Source organism: Amblyomma mixtum, chromosome 3 (assembly GCF_055824585.1).
Source record: "Amblyomma mixtum isolate Tamu chromosome 3, ASM5582458v1, whole genome shotgun sequence".
Lineage (NCBI taxonomy): Eukaryota > Metazoa > Arthropoda > Arachnida > Ixodida > Ixodidae > Amblyomma > Amblyomma mixtum.
Window position 1 is genome coordinate 261,819,518 of NC_143014.1, and position 15,788 is coordinate 261,835,305.

Here is a 15,788-nt window from a genome sequence, read left to right on the forward strand (position 1 = left end):
GAGGAATTTTAGGTGGCATGAATAGTCGATGTCTTTTATGTAATGAATGCATTTTTTAGCCACTTTCAGAACAATTTGTTGCTCAGGCTGTTAAAATATGCTCGCGCTGCCAGGGAAGGGCGGATTTTTTTCTCACTATTTTGGTTTGAGCCAAATGACTGGACATAAGTTCTTTGTACAGAGCTGTCCAATGTCTGTGCTCATTGAGGATTGTAAAAGATTTGTTATTAGACGTGTGCCCACCAAGATGCTTATATTAGGAAATTTTTGGTTCTTTCTTTTTTTTGGAGGGATGCAGCTTTGCTTGTCACATCATGAATTAGAAGAGACCATCATCGTGAGCAGCTGGAGGCTACCAGAAGATAAGCATATTTTAGACGTGTTAAATTGTTCAGGCAAATGTTGAGAGTACTTTAAATTTGTAGTTTTCCAGTGCAACGGTGCATGACCAAAGAAGGGAAGAAGGATACTTGAAGAAAACAGCGCAGCAACAGGGACAAGAGAGAAGATGAGACAGGTGCTGACTAGCAACTGAAGGTTTATTGAAAAGGAATGCATAAAATATACTCTCTTCGCAACCAAGAGCGTGCATGAGCTGCGCAAACAACACTGATAACCTGTCAACTTCAGTCATGGTGGTCAGGATACAATAGTTCACAATCATTAACAAGGACGGATGGCCGTTCATGGCTGTGAACTGTTGAATCTTGACCACCATGACTGAAGTTGATAGCTTATAAGTGTTGTTCGCGCAGCTCATGCATGCTCTTGGTTGTGAAGAGAGTATATTTTATGTGTTCCTTTTCAATAAACCTTCAGTTGCTAGTCAGCACCTGTCCCATCTTCTTTCTTGTGCCTGTTGCTGCGCTGTTTTCTTCAACTTGCCGTTTTACTGAAGTTGGGAAGAAGGATAAAACACAGCACTCACTGACAACTGGTTATTTAACGGCGCAGACACTGCTTAAATGCCTTCAGACCAGCGGAGCAGGAAAAAAACAAACTTATCACACCTTTATCATCAAAACTATGAAAGAAACATCATTTCTGTGTTATATGATACAACTGAAGTATTGCTCGCACATTGTGAACCAGCTTTTTTAATATGATGCGTCTCTGTCCCTTCACAAGTGGCTTGCTTCTGCTAAGGATCTTCACACTTGAAAATCTCTGTACAATCACTGCAGTGCTTGACAAGTTTGGAACCTGTCCTCATTCTTTAGATCTCCTGCATGCAGTTTGCATTTACGGGCCTCTAGCATTTTGCCTCCATCGAAATGCAACCACCGCGGCCAGGATAGAACCCGTGTCTTAACAGGCCAGCAGCCGAGCACCATAACCACTGAACTGCCGTGGCGGCTCATGTATGTGTGTGTGTTCCGTAGGGCTGGAAAACTATGAACTTAAATCAGTGATGCTAACCAGGCCAACAACTAACTCTGCTGTTCATAATACCTCTGCTCCTTGTTTCTAAATGGCCAATTAGGTGGCACTGCTACTTTGTTTATTTGTTGCAATTTTGTGCACAAAATGAATGTCTTATATTTGGGAAACACAAAGTCCAGGTGGTGTATGTTTGCAAGGTGTGCTATTGTTGTGTAGATAGTTTACTGAAGTGTTTTGTATTTCTAACATGCCAGTTGAGAGGTGTGTGTGCATTTTCATGCTATGGTAATGTGCCTAGTAACTGTTTAAAACATTAGCTCTGGTTCTTGTTCCTGAGTAGCTCACATGTGTGCTGCTCATCCCTTTTTTCTTAGCTAAGCTACTTCATCAAATTGCATGTTGTAGGTGTCACCATGCATGTATATCTTAGAGCTTAAAGTAAGTGCTCTTGGAAGTCATCTTAAGGTGAATTCGCACGGTGGACTGAATTGCAAATCTTGAGGGTGAACTGTGCATTATGTGGCTTGACGTCGCGAATTGACGCCAACCAATTGGTGTCTGCAGATGGAAAGAGGAGGGCGTTTTTTTTCTATTAGGACAAGATCTGCTGTTTTCATCTCATGTGTGAATGCTTTCAGCATGCGGACACTGCCTTTACTTGAGGTGATGCTAGAGATCTTTTTGCGACCTCATCCGTTGTGTGAATATACCGTAAAAACCCGCGTATAATACGAACCCGAATATAATACGGGGCTAAGATTTAGAGACGCGAAATGGGAAAAAAAGTTTCACCCGCGTATAATACGAGTAACACAAGCTCATAGAAGACATTTATTCAAATCGCATCCCGCACTTCACTTCAATTACTTTGTTCTTCAGTAGCGCTTTCTTCGAACATTTCTTTGTCCGACAAATCATCCCAAATGTACTCATCTTCCGTGCCATCGAGGGCGTTCGAGATGCTGCACTTCTTAAGCCCGCTTCAGCCGCCCGGTTGGCGTCACTGCAGGCTCACCTGAGTGCATCCACTCTGCGTAGCACCGCCTGACTGCGTCCTTGAACGGTTTGTTTACACAACCATCAAACGGCCGCGAAAGCTTTGTCGCATTCCGCTGCACACGAAAAGGGCTTCTTTCTGTTGTGGCCATCCACGAATGCTTCCTTCGACGACACCAAACTGCCTCCCGGCCGCACCGTTGCCGATGTTCTCCGCAGCCAAAATCGCTTGAAAGTAGCCGAGTACTGTTTTCGAGACCGTGACATCGTGCTCTCTAAAACAATATCCACTTCACGAAGCGTGCCTTACATGCTAGCACGTGTGTTGTCAACAGGCGCACGGCACACCGCGACCCCCCGGCGCACCCAACGGATCAACAAAGAAACGACGTCGTGACGTCATTTGTCGAGAGTAACGAAGCCAAGCCGTAGCCACGCGCCAATAGCGAAGCGAAGCCATAGCCACGCCGCAAAAACGAAACCAAAACATCGAGCAACTTCGAAAATTTTTATTCGGATCCGCAAATAGTACGAGGTGGAAATTTAGGACGCTAATTATGGGAAAAAAACCTCGTATTATACGCGGGTTTTTACGGTACCTTTGATGTGCATTTTGGTGTAAGGACATGAACTCTAACTAAACCTAATTCACAGAACTGGCCCCAGCAATGACATCCATCGATGGGGCGAGTGGCAGTGGGCCAGACGAGTTTGGTGAGCGAACCTTCTTGTGATGCATGCCATTTTTTATTTTTCATAATCAAATCGGCCTAAGAAACTGTTCACTGCAAACAAAGGATTTGTCCAATGAGCGCCTGTTAACCCTGTCCTGTGCCACTTGAGGGCGTCTTATCCCCTGAAACTTCTACTCTCATCCTTCCACCATCTCTGCTGTGCCCCTAACTTTGACTGTATGTGCTACATTGACCTTTCTTGAAATTGGTTACATACCCTTCCCAGGCCCCATTTCTTTCTGTACTTTTTATCTCTACTTTGTGTCGCTCTCCTACTCTACTGTGTGATTACATCTATACCTTTCGATAGCTTGCCGTCCTGCCTTCAGTTGCATTTCAAGCCTTTTCATTAAGCTTCATGTTTCTTTCCCATTGTTATCTAATAATTAAAAGCTTTTTAATTGATTGACATCCCCTTTCTTGTGAATTAACAAAATATATTAGCATTATTCTGGTTGTCTGGTACATTCACAGTTGTTAGGCGTTGTACCGTGTACAGGTTGAAAAGTTTTCTGGCACAGTGTTCCTGCTGTCCTTCAGCAGATGCGCAGTTAATTGAACCTGACGTCTTTTTTTTTTCTTTTTGCACTGCCTATGAGGCTTGCTGTACTGCCCCTTTCATTTTTGGCAGGATATGCGATTTTTCTGAACTGCTCTCGCTCCGCAGTGTTCTGCTGTGTCTTTAAGGCTCGTTTATGGGGGTTCAACGTCCCAAAGCGACTCGGGCTATGAGGGACGTGGTAGTGGAGGGCTCCGGAAATTTCGACCAGCTGAGTTTCTTTAACGTGCACTGACATCGCACAGCACACGGGCCCCTGGAACTTCGCCTCCATCGAAATTCCATTGCCGCAGCTGGATCGAACTCTCGTCATTTGGGTCAGCAGCCAAGCGTTATAACCACTGAGCCACTGCGGCCACGGTTGTCACTTGTCACTTAGCCCTCATTATTTCACCAGTTATCTTTTTAGCCATCAGTGTTAGTGTAGTTTGAAAGGGTGTGCGCTAAAAAAGACGTACACAGGAAAAAGATAGAGACGACAAAAGAAGCCAGGCGCACATATATATCCGCTGATAAACAGATATGAGCTGCGTGATGGAGCGTGACCCCATCAACCAAACATAAGACAGCGCAAGAAATGCATATCTAAGTGACATTAAAAGAAACCCAAGAAAGTGAACATATCAAACACCTGCCGAGGTAAGGTAAAAAAGTGGGATTCGTATCGGCTGACAACAATGCATAACAACATGGGAAAACAGAGCTGTATGAAAGATGACACTGAAAAAGAGGATAACACCATAAAAAAGGCTAACAACATGACGAAATTTTTAACAAAGAACAAGTGAAAGATGGGGATAAAAACCGTGTAAAGGGTGGTAAATAAAGGCACATTGGAACATCTAAAAGGACACTAAAACATAGAGAGGCGAACGGGTTAATAGTCTAGATGTACCCATCCAGAAAGGCAAGTTCATTTCTAGACAGGTTAATGGAAGGCGTGCTAACGCACTTGTCTTTCCTGAGGTGAATAAAAAAGGCCTCGATTACTTCTCTTTCTGTCTTGTCCTGAGCCTTAGCTAGAAACTTGGTTTCATTAAACTTGGGGTAGCAGTTCTGGCAACTGCTGCAGTGTAACGGAAGGTTACCTCCAGACCTGTTCTTCATGGTGACGTTGTGCCTGCGGGCGCGCTCATTGAAACATTTCCCGGTTTGACCCACATACACTTTGCCGCACGTCAAGGGAATCTCGTACACAACATTGGCAGTGCATTGTGTGTACACGGTTTGATGCTTGATATTACAGGCCTTCTTAACACGCTTCCTGGTCACCATCGGACATAATTTCGCCAGTTTGCAAGTAGCCGAAAAAACCAGCCTAACCCCGTGACGAGACGCAACTTTCTTTAAATTGTGTGAAAGACCATGCAGGTAAGGTACCTATAACCTGCACAGGTTTCCGTTCTGTTTGATGTTTAGCATGCTCCGAGTTTTTAATTTTTTGCAAAAGGTTTTCAGACATGTTCGTGACCAGATTTGCAGGGTAACCTGCAGCAGAAATTCGGTCGATCTGGCACTGGAAACTTTCACCTATCTTGTGGCCGCAGGATTTTTCTAATGCAGATTTCATGCAAAGAGATACTATGCCAAGCTTTACCAGCTTGGAGTGGGCACTATCATAGGGCAAAAGTGACTTCTTTGAGTGCGGCTGATAAGACCAACACACATGATCATTTGTAAAAATAAGCTGTAAGTCAAGAAACTGGAGTCGATCATGATCTGCTCGTTCATGCGTGAATTTTAGACCCCTCGATGAAGAACAGAAGGTAGTGAGAATTTGGACTACAAGTGTATCAGCAGCACAGTATGAAGGTGCGTTAAGAAGGACAAGATAATCGTCGACGTATCTGAAAATACGTGTTATCCCTGTGTCCTTCAAGCTAGCTTCAAGGCGCCGGTCAAATGACGCCAGAAAAATTTCGCATAAGACCGGTGCGACTGAGGAACCTATACAAATTCCGGCTTTTTGCAAGTAAAACTCATCCTGGAAGCAAATAACCGTGGAATCCAAATAAAACAATAGTAGGTCCAGAAATTTTTCAGCTGTGACACCGGCAGAATTTTGAAACCTGACTTCGTCAAATTCTTCCAAATGTTCACGAACAGCATCCAACAACCCGTCGTGAGGCACAGAGTAAAATAAGTCCTCAACGTCAATTGAAAAACCAGTTGTGGCCGATACCTTGCCTCCCTCCAGTACCTGCACCACTTCCTTTGAGCTTCGAACGCGGTAAGGGTAAGCGCCAGCTATTCTGTCCAGTTGGCACCGAAGGAAGTCACCCACAACTTTTTGCCACGTATCCCTTTCAGACACAATGGCACGTGGTGGACAAGCAGGCTTGTGCGTTTTACCTGAAAAGAATATTTCGAGGCATCCGGTCTCAGCTCCTTTGACCGCCTCGGAGCATGCTAAACATCAAACAGAACGGAAACCTGTGCAGGTTATACCTTACCTGCATGGTCTTTCACACAATTTAAAGAAAGTTGCGTCTCGTCACGGGGTTAGGCTGGTTTTTTCGGCTACTTGCAAACTGGCGAAATTATGTCCGATGGTGACCAGGAAGCGTGTTAAGAAGGCCTGTAATATCAAGCATCAAACCGTGTACACACAATGCACTGCCAATGTTGTGTACGAGATTCCCTTGACGTGCGGCAAAGTGTATGTGGGTCAAACCGGGAAATGTTTCAATGAGCGCGCCCGCAGGCACAACGTCACCATGAAGAACAGGTCTGGAGGTAACCTTCCGTTACACTGCAGCAGTTGCCAGAACTGCTACCCCAAGTTTAATGAAACCAAGTTTCTAGCTAAGGCTCAGGACAAGACAGAAAGAGAAGTAATCGAGGCCTTTTTTATTCACCTCAGGAAAGACAAGTGCGTTAGCACGCCTTCCATTAACCTGTCTAGAAATGAACTTGCCTTTCTGGATGGGTACATCTAGACTATTAACCCGTTCGCCTCTCTATGTTTTAGTGTCCTTTTAGATGTTCCAATGTGCCTTTATTTACCACCCTTTACACGGTTTTTATCTCCATCTTTCACTTGTTCTTTGTTAAAAATTTCGTCATGTTGTTAGCCTTTTTTATGGTGTTATCCTCTTTTTCAGTGTCATCTTTCATACAGCTCTGTTTTCCCATGTTGTTATGCATTGTTGTCAGCCGATACGAATCCCACTTTTTTACCTTACCTCGGCAGGTGTTTGATATGTTCACTTTCTTGTGTTTCTTTTAATGTCACTTAGATATGCATTTCTTGCGCTGTCTTATGTTTGGTTGATGGGGTCACGCTCCATCACGCAGCTCATATCTGTTTATCAGCGGATATATATGTGCGCCTGGCTTCTTTTGTCGTCATTAAAGTTGGAAGTTGCGCTTCTTTCCTGTCGTCTCTATCTTTTTCCTGTGTACGTCTTTTTTAGCGCACACCCTTTCAAATATGAATATGTACCAACTAGCCCGTCAAAAAGCTTTACTACTGTTAGTGTAGCAGCCGATCAACTCTTCACTGAGATGTGTTTCTCATAGTATTAATGTTTCTACAAGTTTTAATACAGCATAACCCTGCTGATGTACTCCTCACGGGACTAAAAAAAATTGGCTGTGGCTTAGCTCAGCTATGCCAGACATACGTAGCGAGAGGTAATGGACCTTCATTGGCTAGGCGAACTCGTCGAGCTGCATCTTCACGGCGTCGCTTATTCAGACGTTCTGCATGTTCTTTCTCGGTCTCGTCGCCTTTGCCTTGTTTCGTTCCAACAGCTAAGCTTGGTTTGTTTCAGCCTCTCCGACTCGCTCTCCATCTCTGGCCACAACAGCTTCAACGAACCGCCCTCTTATACAGGCCGCTGCTCATTCATTCATAAATCTTTAATCACAAGGATGACCTGAGGCCCAAGGGGGAAGTGGGTTGGTTAGGTGAAGGTGAGGGTGTCGGTCTCTGACATGAAGTCTAGCAGGGCACTGAGCTTGCGCTTGGCGTCGGTACTGGGGGCCGTCCAGTCATCGTATGTCTGGATGTGGTAGGCAGAGGTGTAGCAGGCGCAGAGGCTCGCAGTGCCAGGACAGGTCCAGATCAGGTGGTGCAAATCAACAGAGTCAGCAGGGCAATCGGGGCAGCCGATCCTGGTTCGGTGCCATCGACTCGGGATGTCCGGGGTGTACGCTGCACCGGCTCGCACCTTGTGAGCGAGAACTTGGGCCGGGCGAGAAAGTCCAGAAGGAATGGATGGAGTAATGTCTGGGACAAAGTCCCACGACAAACCCCTCTGCTCTTGTTAAAGGCGTGTGATGATAGAGTCAGGTATTATGAGCGGGATGGGAGAACAATAAGGGTGGTCCGAGTTGGTCGGCTCACGTTAAGGCAATGCCGACGGTCTTCCTCTAGCTGCGCGCCAGCAGCCTCGTGGGCAGTCCTGTTCCCGGTCCCTTGTGCGTGATTTCTGGGTGTCCAGTGAATGCATACGTAGACCTGGGAGGTCTCTTGCTGTGCCTACTGCTATCTCTGGCTCTCCTCCTCCTCTGACGTTGCACCAGATGGCGCGGCTCCATCTGGCAACGGTTGCTAGGCAGCGGCGCAAGAAGCGGTGTGACCACGGTGTGACCACCGCCGCAGTGAAAATGCTACTTTGCGACCAATAGCTCTTGCTACAAAAAAAAAAAAAAATGCAAGAGCGAGGAAACTTTAGAGGCAGGAAGTAGGACAAATTTAAAAATGACAGGAATGAAGAACTAAACACATTTATTGCAGTGCTGGCACTTGAAAAAATCATGCAGCATTGTCTGCTGCATTTTCTTACGTCCGGTGAGGACTACTCATTTCTCCAGAATTTACGGGGCTATGTGGCTGTTGCGATCGTTGCAAACATACTTTCTGAGAATGTCTAATGCCGCTACAGCCAACATAATGGTTGGTTCCAGCGGAGGCTAGCCCTCGTCCTCTTTGTTGCCACTGCTGTGTGCATCCAGAAGTCACAAAAGATGTGATGAGGTGCGGAAGGACAAAATCAATCGCGCCAGCCACACTAACACTAGCAGCACAATTACAAAGAAACAAGGATAGGTGAAGAAAAAATTAGCTGTGGTTTAGCTCTGATTAAACATGGCGAGAAGCGGTAGCTTCATGTGGCTGCGCTTTGCAAAGCTTTGTTTGTTTCTAGTTTCTCGGCTTGTTGAAAGATTGTTGTTTCTTTGGACTTTGCCGCACGTAGCTACGTGAAACTACTGCTTCTCACCAGGTTTAACCGAAGCTAAACCACAGCTGATTTTTTCCTATACCCGTGGTGTTAGATTTTCTGCGTGTGGAGCGCTAATCTTCCTCTTTGTATTCTTCGTCTTCCTCTTGTTATTCCTCTTCAAACTCCTCTCGAAATCGCCTGTCACTGATCAATCATGAATCGCTCGAATCACAAATTACCATGATATTGCATGAGCGGCTGTGTAACCTAGCAGTTAGTATACAAGAAGCACATATACAGGGTGTCCCAGCTAAAAGTAACGAAGCTTGTAAAAAAGAGGATGATCCCTAGCCGAGTGAGACCAACTGAGGGTTGTTGCCAGTCGCGTGTCCTAGTCTGTAGTATTTTTGTTTATTATGCAAACATGATTAATTAGCAGAGACTAATTAGCTAACTTTTTAATTATTGCCTACAGGAAGAAAGTGTCAATGCAGGAGTTGTAGATCCCTTTGAAAAATAACCGTTTGCCGTGTTTGCAGCCAAGTACCACTGATACAGCTTCTTTTATTTGACTTAAAAGAAAGCCCGCGAAATACAAAAAGAGCCACGTGATAGGGAAGCAGTTTCAGCGCTCCCAGACGACCAGCCAAGCAAAGACATTCGCTTATCTTTGCAACGTTGTCCCGAACGGGGTTCGGCGTTTTGTGATGGTTGCGAGATATACGTAATTAACTCTCGCATCGGCGCTAGGGCGACCGTTTCTTCAGCGCGTGACGGTGCAAGTTAGCGGCACGGCCACATTCCTATCACTCGAGGCGAGGTTACGCGTGAAAAAGCGCTCCATGCGAGCCGCGCTTCACTTCCTTGAAAAGCAGCACCCGCTCACTTTCCATGACACATAAGCAGTTCCTGGTGCATATCTCGCCACCTCCTCAAGACGCCAAAAGCTGTACGGGACAGCGTTGCAAACATAAGCGGATGTCGTTGCTTGATCGCTCGTTTGGGAGCGCTGTAACTGCTTCCCTATCACGTGGTTCTTTTTGTATTTCGCGGGCTTTCTTTTAAGTCAGATAAAAGAAGTTGTATCAGTGGTACTTAGCTGCAAACAAGGCAAACGATTATTTTTCTATGGGATCTACAACTCCTGCATTGACAATTTCTTCCTGAAAGCAATAATTAAAAAGTTAGCTAATTAGTCTTTGCTAATTAATCACGTTTGCATAATAAAAAAATACTGCAGACTAGGACACGTGACTATCAACAACCCTCAGTTGGTCTCACTCGGCTAGGGATCATCCTCTTTTTAACAAGCTTGGTTACTTTTAGCTGGGACACCCTGTATATCTCCAGTTTTATTGAATTGTCACACCGTGGGTCTGAAGCTTAGTGGTTAGCGCACCTGGCTCTCGCCCAATGGACTTGAGTTTGAATCCCACTGATTGTGAGGTTTATTTGTTTGTTTATTTTATTTGTGGCAGACTTGAAGGTCATGTTGCGTACATGGCGATCTCAGCCGTGCACCTGTAGCAGTGAAGCTACTGCTTCAAAAAAGTGCAACCACTGTTGATGATGATGGCACAGCCTGTCTGAATGCCGTCTGCCTAACACAGTGGTGCTAGACATGCCAGGCCAAGTAAAGCCGCTTTAGAAGTAAACATAAGACCGCCACCGTTTCTCATTTAGGCTGGCATGGGGTGTTATTTCACAAGTATTACTGTGTAGGAATGTGGCCGAAGTTACAATGCAACGAACAGCAGGGTTTATAATGCATGGAACCCTATTATCATCATGCCAGATCTAGACCACTACAATGTGTAGCAGCCAGGAAAATGCAGCACCCATCAACTCAGCAGCGAGGTTCTACTGTGCAAAGCTTTCACTGTTACCTTGAGAGCAAAATACTTAATTTTTTTCATTTACTTGATAGCCCACAATGTCAAACTGAACTCAGTTTGCTTTTTGCTTATATGTGCTGCTGAGGTGCATTGATATTTGTGTACTTCCTTTTCTTGTCAAAAAAGTATGCTCAGCCGAGGAGATGGAGAGCGCCGCGGACTGCCAGCTCCAGCTGCCTGGTGGGCAGGACACTGTGATAGGTTCTGCTAGGGATGATGGAAAGGTGATTGTGCGTGTTCTTAAGTCATATAGTGTATCAAATACCATAGTAGAGTGAGTGAATGATTCTTAATTAAATTGGGGCTGGTACATAGTGAAATGGGTACAGTTTAGAGGATGATGCTAGCTTACAGTAGAAACTTATACTAGTCCCAGTAAGTGTGCCGAAAAGGGTAGTGTGCAAAGCATAGATGTGTGGTTTCAGACAATATCATGTAAGGCACAGGTCAGCATTTCTAATTTGTCATTTTTGTACTTCATTACCTGACGATGCCATAATGGGTCTGCAGTTATTCTTGTCCTGAGGAAATTCTTAGTACACAAATAATTTTTGATCATGAGGAGGCTGCCTTGTTCTGTCAGGTATGCCTAGTTGTTGGTATGTGAAATTTATTCTCATTTCTGAAGTTTGTTTGAATTGGGGCAGAGAACATTATTTCAACTTTTGGCGGTATTTGACTCGGAATGAAGAGAAGCTAGAACTGTCAGAAGATTGTGCTATATATTTCATGTTGCACGCAAGCAATTTCTTTTTTTTCGAATTATAAGGCTGGAAATAAAAAATCTACTGATTTTGGACACTGCTCGCTGTAAAAGAGTGCATTCATGCCTACATAATTTTTATGTTTTTCAGCTGTTTGTTTTAAGTTATGAAATATTTAAAATCCCTTGATTCACTGCTGTTAATGTGTACAAATGCGAAATTCTCCACGTTTGCTGCAGGTCTATGCAGGCAGTGGGCTCTGGATGGAGCCTGGTGCCTGGCAGATGCTCCTGAGAGCACCAACAGACTCAATGTTCTGCCGCGGTGCTACTCAGGTGTATTGGACACCTGATGAGCTGAAGAGCCGCAGCGTGACTGGCGTGCTTTCAAATAAGTGCCAGTCTCTTGGCAGAACAGAGGCGAAACCGGCACTTACACCGGAAAAAGTCTTCTCTGAAAGGTGCTAGTGCTTTTTTTTTCTTTGCTTTGAGTAACACCTAGGCAATCAAACTTTGCTTCAGCCAAATACAGTCGCGCTCACTTACAGAAAGCGTGATAGTCATGGAGATCCTGTTCATTGTATCCGAGGTTTGTAACAACTGCAATGTCCTTATTGCATCCAAAACTGCAAAGTCGGGCAAAAGTGACGTTTAGTTTTTGCAAGGTGTGTTATGCCCATACGTTTCTTCATGCAGGCTCTATCACAGCACTTTCAGAGATCTCCACACTGTTTGTGTGGCTCTCGCTAAGATCCGTTCTGCCAGTAACCTGATTTATCTATTTGGTTGTGAAATTAGCATTCTCAACGACTGGTGGCAAGTCATTGTGCGCGTTCTCCGATCTTGCTGCGACAAAGATAGTGCAATTGACATATCTGCACAGAATGTATAAATAGCATTGCCCGTTGTTTCGAGTAATCTCTGTCTTTGGTTTTCATGCAAGCATCTCAATGCATCCAACAACACACAGCAGACGCGGAGTGGGTAGGCCCATGTGTCGTCAGCAATCAGAGGTTGCCAGACAAGCAGTCAGTTCGCAAAGGAAACGAAAATCGTTTTAAAGATATCTGCCGCACGGAATCAACTGAAAGTTTTGGGTATTGTAATTTAATGTGTTGGGAATTAAATGCTACAACAAGGGTATGCACGAAAGTAGGCTTCATGGCCCCTTTAATGGCGAACATTCGTTTCTGTGTTTTTACAATGAGAGTGGTAATTCTGAATCTCACTTTTGCATTTATCATGTATCTAGTTGTGTTCAAATGTGGCCTATTTTGTGTTCTATTGTGCAGCTCTGTTTCATATCTACATGGGAGACATACCAAAGGAGCTCGCAGAGAAGAGACTGAAAGCCGTGCGCATGCACCTCTCACATCTCACAGAAGCTGGGGGACGTGCAACGAAAAATTGGAGGTCATGATGTATAAATTTATTTTGCCACTTACCTATGCCGAAGCCGTCAGGCGTCCCCGCCCAGAAACGTTCGTTTCGTACCAGCATCCACCGCAGTCGACACCATTTCGTCCTGCCTGGCCACCACCGCAACGTTTCCGTCCATGGCGGACACCGGACAACCTACCCATTTGTTATGTCTGCGGCATTCCTGGCCATGTGATGCGTCCCTGCCGCCGCCAAGTGTTGTCCCCTGCTGCCAATACTGACCCTCGAGGTTACGCCTATGCCCCTCCCCAGCCTTTTCACCGCACTTCGCCTTCTGAGACCACTGCTTCCTCCGATCTCAGGCCGTCTATTCGCCGCCGTGCTCCATCTCCGCGTCGTCGCTCGGTTTCCCCGATGCGCCGTCGTCCCTCTTCCCCCTTCGGAAAACTAGTGCCCGCAGTTCCGGAGGCAAGAACTGCTTGCTCGTCACCAAGCTCAAGACCTCGACTTTCTCCGACAAATTTGATCGCGGTTTCTGTGGAGGGCACCGATGCTTTCGCGCTTGTTGACACCAGTGCTGCTGTATCTGTACTAAGTGAGAAATTGTGCCGCCAGTTACGAAAAGTGATGACTCCGCTATGTGGTTTTATGCTTCGCGCCGCTAATTCGCAACTTATTGCGCCTTTGGGGGCATGTACAGCCCGAGTTACTATTCAGGACGTTCTGTATATTGTTGAATTCATCGTCTTCTCATGGCCGTCTCACGACGTCATCTTAGGCTGGGACTTTCTCTCCCAACATGACGTTGTCATCGACTGCGCTCGTTCCGAAGTCGCCCTTCTTCCCTTCGGCGACGACTCTGTGAACGCTTCCACTAACTTGTGCTCCAAGCTGACTGTGGCTGATGACGTCATGATCCCGCCGTGCTCTGCTGTGCTCGCCTCTGTTCATTGCGACTCTGGATCCAACGGCCCTGTCATCTTCATCCCGTCCGACTCCTCTGCTTCTCGCCACTGTCTACCCTTCCATTCGCCGTGCTTGCCGTCTCAGCCGGCTGCAGCGCCTTGCCCCTGACGAATCCATTCCTGTGCCCCTCCACTCTTCTTCATGGTGAATGCTTGGGATGTGTCCAGCCTTTCGCTTCCGTCGTCGCCTGGGACCCTTCTGAGGACGACTCCTGCCGCCTGCAAGTGTCTTCACTTACTTCCTCCTCACCGTCTCCTCAACCCGTTCCCGAGGCCGTCTTTGTGGGCTCAATCGACACAAATCTTTCGCCACCGGAGAAGACCCAGCTTGCGGCCCTGCTAGATAAGTTTCGGTCATCGTTTGACTTCTCTCACCACCGTTTTGGTCGCACTTCAGCTGTTACCCATCGGATCGACACTGGTGCCCATTCGCCGTTGCGCCAACGCCCATATCGCGTCTCGGCCACCGAACGCCAGGTTATCGACACCCAGGTCAATGATATGCTGCAGCGTGGCGTCATACAACCATCACACAGTCCTTGGGCTTCCCCCGTCGTCCTTGTCACCAAGAAAGACGGCTCTATCCGCTTTTGCGTTGACTACTGGCGCCTCAACAAAATCACCCGAAAAGACGCCTCTCCGCTACCCCGCACCTCCACCAAGATGTAACGGCCTTTATTGACAGTTGTGAAGGCCGGTTAGAGCGGGCAAGGACAGGTCCGGTCCCGGAACAGTTCACGCTCTCGTCTCGCGCCGCGCGTCGGCTCTGCTGCTTCAGCTGCCGATCGTCGTCTTCTCATCTCGCGCCTCGCCTCGGTTCTGCTGCTCTGACTGCTGATCATCTTCCTCTTTACAGCTTTCTATTTTATAATAAAGCTTTCGTTTGCCCTAAATCTGGTTGTCAGTATATATATCGTAGGGCATTACAGACCCTTTTGGCCAGCTTAATTGGAAAATATTATTAGTAGCAGGCGCTGCCTTTTTGCAACAGCTTGCGATGCACTAATCGAAGAAGCTATGTTATCATGCGCAATGTGCAGCACACATTTCTGAGTGATGAAAAAACTTATCTATGGTGCGCCATTAGGACTGGCGTCCCTCATTAGGCCTAACACTATCCCGATACCTGCAAGCAGGATCTGTGCCAACAGGCCGACGCCATTAGAACCAACAGGTCTGACACCGACAGGTCCATCACCATCAGGCCATCACCAACAGGCCCGACAGGCCCAACACCAACAGGCCCGACAGGCCCAACACCAACAGCCCAACAGGCCCAACACCAACAGCCCAACAGGCCCATCACCAACAGCCCAACAGGCCCAAATTACGGGTTCCTTCAGCCTTCAGACCGATAGGCTGAAGGAATTTTTGACTGGGCATCGTTGAACTTTGAGATATATTTAATAATATCAAAATAAATGTTCTGTGCAATTGTGTAAAAAACTTCAGCTAACCTTATCAAGGCAAATTAGGTGTCTCTGGGCGTTTTAGTTTTACCTTATCATTTTCTGAGCCGCAAACAACAATCCAACCTAAAAGCAGAACTTCCGAAGAGCGCACCGCACAGATTTATTCTCATGAAATCCTCGCCCATGCGTGTACTTAACGTGCAGGCTAGTAAGGATATGGTAAGGATATGGTAAAGCCTAGGGTTAGTTCGTCTCGTTGAACCCGTGCCGGAGGACGTACTGAGGGGACGTAGACCCTACCTCGCCGCCTGTCGAAAAACTTGTGCCCTGTACCAGTCCCCGGGATGGTCTGTTTCAGAACACATGGGCTGCCCATATAAAATCGTAACTTTCGCTGACTTCTTAATGCCGCCTTCGTAGTGTTCTCTGATTCGCCTCAAAAGTTTCAGCATAACGGCGTCCGAATGTACCCCACCCAGAAATGCAGCTGCCGCGACCGGGAATCAACCCCGCGGCATCGCACTCAGAACCGCGACTAAACAACCAGGCACCATCTCTGGCTTTGACGAACGATTTAGCTTCAAGTATTT

The 15,788-nt window shown here is 46.4% G+C and overlaps 1 protein-coding gene across 1 annotated transcript; it reads left to right on the forward strand.

Annotated features, from left to right (window-relative positions):
* Positions 1–764: 764 nt before the first annotated feature.
* LOC149354589 (uncharacterized) lies at positions 765–14,636 on the forward strand. Its single transcript, XM_089583429.1, has 4 exons — positions 765–3,093; positions 10,865–10,962; positions 11,682–11,902; positions 12,734–14,636. The coding sequence occupies exons 1-4, from the start codon at positions 3,048–3,050 to the stop codon at positions 13,893–13,895; spliced, it is 1,527 nt and encodes a 508-aa protein (XP_089439555.1). The 5' UTR covers positions 765–3,047; the 3' UTR covers positions 13,896–14,636.
* The last annotated feature ends 1,152 nt before the right edge of the window (positions 14,637–15,788 follow it).